General features: G+C 43.1%; 1 protein-coding gene across 1 annotated transcript in view; it reads right to left on the bottom strand.

Moving 5' to 3' along the window:
* Positions 1-5,587: 5,587 nt before the first annotated feature.
* ZDHHC2 (zDHHC palmitoyltransferase 2) overlaps positions 5,588-9,229 on the bottom strand; it is a 95,680-nt gene continuing 92,038 nt past the window's right edge. Inside the window, exons 12-13 of the mRNA XM_088478745.1 lie at positions 8,065-8,136; positions 5,588-6,027 (exon numbers count right to left, since the gene is read on the bottom strand). Of these exons, the coding sequence (XP_088334871.1) occupies positions 8,096-8,136 (41 nt within the window). The 3' untranslated portion in view covers positions 5,588-6,027; positions 8,065-8,095. The remainder of the gene's footprint in view (positions 6,028-8,064; positions 8,137-9,229) is intronic.

Raw genomic sequence — 9,229 nt, 5'->3', positions numbered from 1 at the left:
AGGTTTTGTTTTCGAGTCTTCTTTATTTCCCCCAAGAACAACAATTATATAGCAGGGAAAGGCGGCAACCTGATTATTTTCAGAAGCTTCACAAGTGTCCTATAATAGGGTGTCCGCGGCACATTCACCTGTGGAGAAGCAGCAGATCCCATAATGAGTTTAACGCAGCACAATGGTGATCACAAAGCCACAAACATGACGCTTAACGTGTGGCTAGCTGGTCTAGCTAAGTAGGAGCGCGCCATCCTATCACAGGATAGCTTAAATAGGCCGGTGTGACCAGGACATTTTTCTGTTCAGGAACACTGCATATCACCCATTTGTGGGCAGACTCATCACTAATTTAGAGTCCAGTTACTCAAACCCCAATACTCCAATGCGCAAGTACAGTTGCTAAACTTGTTCTATTTGTCTAAACCAGTGGTTCTCAAGCTTGGTCCTCAGGGCTTCACACAGTTCATGTTTTCCAGGTCACCCAGCAGGAGCACAGGTGTATTAATTACTCACTGACATATTTTAAAAGATCCACAGGTGGAACTAATTATTTCACTTGCGATTCTATGAGGAGACCTGGAAAACATGCACTGTTTGGGGTCCTGAGGACCGAGTTTGAGAACCTGTGGTCTAAACTAAATATTACTATTGGAAAGATGCCCAGATTAAAAAAAAATAAAAAAATCCTGTAACCAAACAAAAAGTCAGCAATGTTTTTGTTACACACGTCTCTTTGATTTACTTTTGCATGTTACGAATTATCAGTGACCCAGTATATTGAAATTGGCAAATTAGTCTCCGTATAGTAAGTCTCAGTCAGTATGCTAATCAATGTCCCAGCCGCTGATTGAGAGTAGGTTCACCATCTTCCTGCTTTCACAGCGCAACACCTGTATGCAGTGCAGAGGGGTCCTGCTCATGACAAACTTCCTGTGTGCTCATGGGAATTGTAGTTTTCTAGAGAGTAATTAATAGTAAAGAAGAGAGAAATGAATGCAGGAGTAGGAAACCATTAAGAGTCCTCTACAGGGGGTAAATTTACTAAGAATTGTGTCTGTCCGAGTTAGCATTCCCGTAGGAGTTTCCCTGAGTTTCAAACATGAAGATTTACTAAAGGCAAACACGGGTGTAAAAACACAAATCTATCTGCAAAACATGGCTGAACAAACAAATAGAAGTCAATACAAACTCCATAGACAGGAATAAAACACAGAGATTTGCCAAGAATCTGGTCTACAAACACGATCGTAAATGGTACGAACTCGGGCCAAACTAGAAGTTTAAAATAGACCCCCTCCTCAGCAGCGTGTTGAAAGCAGTGATCTGTGCAGTGCTCCTGTATTCTATACAGTAATTAAAGTGTTAAAAAAGGTGTGGGCCTCCGCACCACCCCCAAAACCATATCCAGTACTGGACCACTGAGCCTGTGCCGGTAGAGGAAATCGTGGGAGAAAACAACTAGGGTCCCCCTATTTTCCTATAACCACCCGTCAGGTTCAGCCTGGTGCTGGTAATTGCACAGCAGGGGGACACAAAGCGTTCTCCACCCCCTGGTTGCGGTGTGCAGGGGTATTGGTTTAAATCAAGTAATAACATTGTTCTTCACAGTGGGACTTCTAGTCCCAGCCAGACTGCCCTGCAGCACTTGTAGAACCACAAGTGCCAGAAGGCCGCTGGTTCCTGTATCCCCACTTTTTTTTTTTTAAACCACAATACACACACGCTAAATGTTTTGCTACCTACTCCATGGTGCTGGCCGGTCTTCTTCTACATGTAGGCATCTTGTGGCTTCGCCAGGTAGAAGTTCAAGGTCTTCTTAAAACAAAATAATGGAAATTTGCCCAGGCTGAAAGGTCCATGGCTAGCTATGAATTTAGTGGTGGACGCCACACATTTTTATTTACATATTAAGTATTTAATTGCTTTTTAGACTAAGAGCCTGATTTAGCTTTGGGAATAGAGTAAGATATAGCAAGTAACTGTGCATCTTGTTACATCTTCCCCACCTGCAGTGCAGCATGGTTTTACCATGTTCAGAGAGATTAGTTGTGGGAGGGACATGTCCAAACTGACATCTAAATTGCACTTAAAAATAAAGTTGTGCAGTATTGTGGGCTACATGTAAAAGCAGCCAGTATTTACCATACATGCACAAACAATGTATGTATGATTACGACATCGTAATCGTACCATCTTTCCCAATCCCCTGCAGTGCCTACACTGAACGATCATTCAGTGTAGGCACCATCCATCATCCCCGAACATGGTCAATCTGACGTTATCGCCAGATTGACCGGCATGTTCGGGCGATGACTGATGTTGGAAACGACCAGCAGGAGCGCACATCGTTGGTCGTTTCTGACATTTTGATGCCCGATTAGTGAACGATTGCACGATTACGATGTTGCAATCGCTCTGTGTAATCGGGTAGTGGATACCCGCCATAACTATATTCCCAAAGCTGAATCAGACTCTAAAGACCCCCATACATCTGCAATGGATCGCCGCAATATAGCGATAGTGCAACAGGGCATTGCAGGATCGCTGAAATCTAACAAGTTGGATTTCACAGATATGCCGATCGCGATCAAAAAATTAGTCATTGGCAGGTTGTGAAATTCAACATGTAGAATTTCACCGATGACGGATCGCGGAACATCAATGGTCGCCAGTCAGCGTTTCCGATCCCATCGCGACGATACGTCGCAGATGTATGGGGATCTTTAGATCATAGTGATCTGTGCAGTGCTTCTCCCAAACTCGCTTGCATCAGGCAGGTCTATTGTCTGGTCGCTTTTGTTTTTAATTTTTTCGTCGATTTCTAAAGGTGCATACACACACAACAATTTTTTGAACGATTATCGTTAACAATATCGTTTATCGTTCAAAAAATCGCTCACTTTCTGAGTTAAAATGATGAACGATTATCGTTCATGCACGTTCACATTTGTAGTTCAGTCAAACTGACCAACTCAACGATTTTCATAAAGGGAATATGCAAAAATTGTTTGTAGTTTAAAAAAATAGTTCATTACACTTTAAAAAATCTGACAGAAAATCGTTGGTAAAAAAATCGTTGTGTGTGTATGCAGCTTAACCGTTAGTATAACTCCGGTTTCTATTGTAGTCTACTGAATGTAAAAGCATTGATGGTTGTTCTAAAGTCGAATTTTTGGTCGATTTGATGTCGACTTTAATTTAAGCAGATTTGCAAAATCACAGAAAAATTATCAAAAATCAACCTTTATTGATTTATACTGATTGGAACTAATGCTTTGGAGACAGATGTATGTTTGTAGGTATGAATGTGTGCGGGTATGTGTGTTGAACATGGTAGCACAGGGCTAATTAGCAGGGGTAAGAGGCAAGTCTAGATTGGCAAGGTTTCATTAATGGCATTTGGAGGATCTATAAAAGGCGAGCCTGATGGTGTGTCACAGTACGAGGGCTGATTGAAAAGTAATGAGACTGCCTCTGTTTTTCTGTCCCATAGGTAGACGTGGCAACGCTATGCTGGTTATTTTGAAGCTCATACATCAATGTGTCTGAAACCTGTGGTTGGACTGCAGTAATCTTTGTTTGGTCACAGCAAGTGTAAGATTTTTGTACGTTTTGTCATGGCGGATGAGGAAGACGTGTCCGGGAGATTACCTCAGAGATGTGTGATTGAATTTTGTGTTAAACTTGGAAAAAGCGGAAATGAAACACATGAAATGTTACGGCAAGCATACGATGGGGAAACAATTAGCCGTGCTGCAATAGTTCGATGGTAGAAGCACTTCAAAGAGGGTTACTGACTGACTAAGCGCATTCTGGGAGACCATCCACCGAGGTTACAGATATCAACATTGGCAAAGCTGCGGAGATGTAGCAAAATGACAGAAGTTTAATGTTATGCAAACTTTTGGCTTCACTTGGCATCTCATTTGAATGGGTTCAGCATATTCTGACAAAGGAACTGAAAATGCATTGTGTATGTGCCAGGTGGGTACCCGGGAATCTCACAGTAGATCAGATGCGACGAGTTGAATCGTGCAAGAACACTGTTGGAATGTTGGAAAGGATACCGTATTCCTAACATTGATTGTGACGTGTGACAAATCATGGATTCATCATTATGATCTGGAATCCAAACAACAGTCCAGTGTATGGAAACGTGCAAATTCGCCTCTGCCAAAAACATTCTGTGTGATTCCTTTGGCGTGTAAAGTCATGCTTCTGCTGTTCTTTGATGTACACAGTATGATCCTACAGTACTGGGCTCCCCGTGGACAGACAATTAATGGTGACTACTATGCAAATGTCCTGAAAACCCATTTGTGTGGAGCCATGAGGAAGAAAAGACCACATTTGCTGGAGAAACAGAGTTTTTTGCACCAAGACAATGCTCAACCGCATGTTGCTGCTGTAGCACTGGCAGCACTGACTGAAATTAATGGGGCAGTACTGGAACACCCTCCATATAGCCCGGACCTAGCACCCTGTGATTTCTGGGTGTTCCCAAACCTGAAATAACAACTGCACGGAAAGAAATTCTCAACAGATGATGGGGTGAAAAATGTCACAGCTGCAACACTAACAGTGATGACACAACACAGTCTTCTGTACGTCTTTGAATCGTTGAAACGCTGCAAAAAATGTATAGAATGTGAAGGACGTTACTGTGAAAAAGAAAAATGCTCAGATCCTGTGGAGTCATCTGATTCTGAATAAAAAAAAAAGCAGTCTCATTACTTTTCAATCAGCCCACGTACGTACGTACGTACGTACGTACGTACGAATGTGTTGCTATGCTTAGCAGTAGGGAAACATTGGCACTTAGTGTGCACATTAGGTTCGTCATGCTGAAATTTTTATCAGCACTGTATTGGTTTAGTTTATAGATAAATGAACACAGGCAGTGGGACGATCATTCCCTAACTATTTTACTGAATTTGGAATGGTTTTAAAAAATATTAGTGCTCTAAACCCATTCGGACGTAACCTACAGCGGAGACGCATCACATTCATGGCTCCTTCCCTAGGATGAATCACATGAATAAGGCACAACTGCAGCTAATGATTACATCTCACCAGATTCTGGTTAGGGAACTATCCCCAGGGGCGTTGAGAGCCGTGCTGGGCCCGGGGCCTAATCGTGGGAGTATTGGCAACTCCCCCTTAGGATAAATTTTTGCAGTGCCACACTGCGGAGCTGTGAGCCCCTCAGCCCAGCGCAAAGCCATGGTGGGGTGTGCTCAATGTGATCACTCCCCCTCCCCCCACAGGCACAGGAGATGACCGAGCAGTCTCCCAATGCAGCCCAGTACACAGCAGCGTGTGCTGGGCTGCTGTGATGTAAGAGGGAGAGAGGGGGCGCCAGGCCCCTCTAGCAAGCTCGAGCCTGGGTAACTAGTACCCCCACCCCCTCTTGGCACCTCTGTCTCTCCCCACAGTCACACACTAGGGGAACACAATACAAACTTTTAGTTTCCGCAATGAACCATGTATATTTTGTGTTTGATGTTGTCTGAATCCTTCATGAAACGTCTTTAAACAAATAAATTCTGACAAACTTAAATAGGAAATAGAGAAAATAAACTTTCGAACTCAGTGGGTGTTAATGTTATTTAATGAGATCTTCAATAATATTTAATTGGCCTCATTAATTTATATACTGTTTGCTTTTACATACAAAATATGTTGCCATCAATCTGCTTTTCAAAAAGAAGTGATTTGCATTCAGGAATTATATAAGAATCTCTTCTGGGAAGAGGAATGATGATAATGCTTGTTTGTGCTATAATATCATAAAGACGGTCAAAGTACAACCTTACATTGCATACAACACAGGACTGCCAAGTGTTTACTACAAAGATTCCTCCTCCTTCCATTATGTCACATAAACACCACAGCCTCCTCGCACCCATTATGTCACATAAACACCACAGCCTCCTCGCACGGTCACATTCCCTGGTGTTGGTACAGATGTAAAGCTAGCCAATGAGAGCATGACTTCCTCTGCAGATGGACATCTGTACATGGACCTCGAGCCTGCAGCAGGAACAGAAGTAAGAGCACACTGATTGGTCAGTACTGCTTGTGATGAGGGTGTACTACAATTTATTATTACTATGCAAACACACTGTAACCATGTTTTATGCTAAACAGAGCACCCTAATTTCCATTACAGAATTGCTTACATGGAGTCCCACACCTAAGGGTGGGTACACACTTGCATCATATTGGCCCGATTTGCTGTACTGGAACGACAAATTGGGCAATTCGTGGAGTGTGTATGCCCGATTGCGCGCTCCCGCAGGTCGTATACGATATTGTGTGAGTGGCTGAGCTGTACGGCAAAGCACACGATATCGCATGCGGCGCAGGGCATATTAATGAGGGATGGAACGACACACATTCTTCTGTCATTCATTATATCTTCTAATGTGTGCCGGAAATCGCCCCCAACCAACAACTAAAGGCCACTATACACTACACGATATTGGTAACGATTTGGCTGATTCCGACGCATCGTTCATATCGTGCAGTGTGTATGCACTACATCGTGTAGTGCGCGCTCCCGTGGGGTTGTCAGCTGCATCGCCTGATCAGTTGCACATGCAGTAAAATCAGGCGTTGCAGCTGACAATCCCATGCAGCGGGGGCCGGTATGTCGGGCACCAGATCGTCCAGTGTGGACAGACGATATTTTGGCCCGTTGGCACTGGGGTCATGAGTCGCATCGCTGGGTACACAGTCGTTTAGTGTGTAACCAGCTTAAGAGGCTTGTTTCAAATTATTGCTAGTGATCCCACAGCCTTTTTCACTAACCGTTTACACATTACACAATTATAGATATAATAGTATTTGCAGAAAAGGTGATGCTTTACAGACATAGGGCCTGGCTCAGAGGTGCACACAAGGCGACATCTGTGGATCAGAGCGATTTGTAGTTATACTGTGTATGCGGAAAGTTACATTACAGATGGTGGCTGCAGTGAGGACTTGTGCGCAGTGTGATTGACAGTTGGAGCTTTTGCCGGAGGTAACCGGGGATGGGGATATCAAACACAGAAACTCTTTTGGGGGCGTGCCTGTGACTATTCGTACGCGGTGGGTGTGGCTTCAGTAGTTTACTTTTGCCGGACATTGTGAGTGATCATAGGTTTGCCCAGACTGATGATGCATCTTTGTATGAAAGCAGCGGATTTCAGAGGCCGCTAGTGGGCGTCTCAATACACATCCCAGTGGCTGCAACATTTGCATATGTGCGAACACCCGCTGTGTATAGGATCACAGACATGACGGTATTTGTGTGCACCTCTGAGTAAGGCCCATATTCAGTAATAAGGCGCCATCAGGACACTTCTGAGAGGTTATCAATTGATTGTTGAGGGTTACAGAGTATTTCAGCAAAACCTTATGATGTTGCATTCCACATTAATAGCATATTTTATTCATTAAACAGTTGCCAGTATATCACCCTGTGCATCATTATTAGTGTGTATCAGGTATACCCGGTCACATTACATAATTATCGATGTTTTCCATAGGTTGTGATACAGGTGAATATAATGTTATATTGTAAAGACAATATCATCACTTTATATACTTCAGCCCTTTATCAGCTACATACTAAGCACATTTTATAGTATAGTTAGTCACAAATAATTACATTAAACACATGCTAATAATTTCTGTAGGGGAAGTTCTGCCCTCATCACATTATGTATGGTCCTTTTAGGGAATTATGTGTCACCTCTTATATAGGACATTGTTGTCTGTGCCTGTGCCCTGCAATAATTGTAATGACCTCCAGGTTCCCAGGTAACCTAAAGCAACACATCTGTGCTATTGTTATCTCTCCTGTTACTGATATGTATCACACTGTACATGGCCTTTCTTCTACCAGACATGGACGGCTTCCATATAGAAGATGGTGAAAGACGTCCATACACACAAGCACATGTACAATGTTTCCTCAACTCGCAGCCTTGTGAGCTGTATGTGTTGGTTTAATATTTACTACAACTATCGAAAATCAAGGCTGATTGATGTGTAAAAAAAATAAATAAATGGTTATCTTACTTTCTTCACAATCTCCAACATTTCCAAACAGCTAGGTTTCCTTCTCTATAGTTAATGCTGGGTTACTCATACCTGCAGGAGAGGAGAGACAGAAAGACATTGGACCAGTAGACCAACGCCATGCACCACATGGATACAATAGTAAATACAGAACAATGATACACTAGAAGAGATAGTCACCAACATTAAATATTCAATGGTAACCTTCTGGCCAAATAGAAGAACAGTAGCAACTGCCAGCCTGACCCTGGTTGTGGAGACTCCAGCACCTGTATACTGGGTCATACAGGAGACTTGTGACTTTCCTTGCTGCTGATACCTGTGTAAGAGCGGCAGCTGGCTGTTGCCCGATCAGTGCTGCAGACACAAGGGGGCTGATGCAGAGTTGGAAGCAAAATGAGGGCAATTTACAAGTGAAGAAGTTGCCCACAAAATAGCATACAGTATTTCCCCCTGTAGCAGAGCTCAAGATGCCTTCCACCTGACATCAGCAGCATAGGCATCTCATTTACATCACGGACACTTATCTCCATTCATTTTATGTGCAACAATTAGGTATCAATTAAAACTACAAAAAATCTCTAACACAGCAGAAACAACCCTGCAGGAAATAAAATAGCTTAACCATGCACACAAGAGCATAATCTGTGTCTGAGAAAGCACCAAGCGGTGTTGGTGGAGCGTTTGCAAGTAGATTGCGAGTGATGACTGTCATCATTATCATCATCCATTATTTTCACCTTTCCCTAAGGACCCGCAAATAATACAGCTTTCCCCAGCATATAGATATCGTTTTCAGTCTGCATGTGTTCTCAATTGTATGAACACGTCCTCACTGTACTTGGCCTTTGTTATAATGTCCCTGTTCTACTCATCCAGGGGCACACAGGTGTAAGGGTATAATTATGGAAATCTGCATGGGCAGAAATGCACCCACTTTTCTCGGTATGCGCAGAATGAATTCACGCAATATACTCTATGCCAAGTGGTACCATACTCACTTTTACTGCCCACTGCGGTCAGAGGATGATCTGTTAAAGACTGCATACTGACCTCAACTATACGAGGATGAGACTGCATACTGACCTCAACTATACGAGGATGAGACTGCATACTGACCTCCACTATACTAGGATGAGACTGCATACTGACCTCCACTGTACTA

Source organism: Taudactylus pleione, unplaced genomic scaffold, assembly GCF_031769625.1.
Source record: "Taudactylus pleione unplaced genomic scaffold, aTauple2 ptg000218l, whole genome shotgun sequence".
In the NCBI taxonomy this organism is placed as follows: domain Eukaryota; kingdom Metazoa; phylum Chordata; class Amphibia; order Anura; family Myobatrachidae; genus Taudactylus; species Taudactylus pleione.
This window is presented reverse-complemented; position numbering and strand designations above follow the sequence as displayed.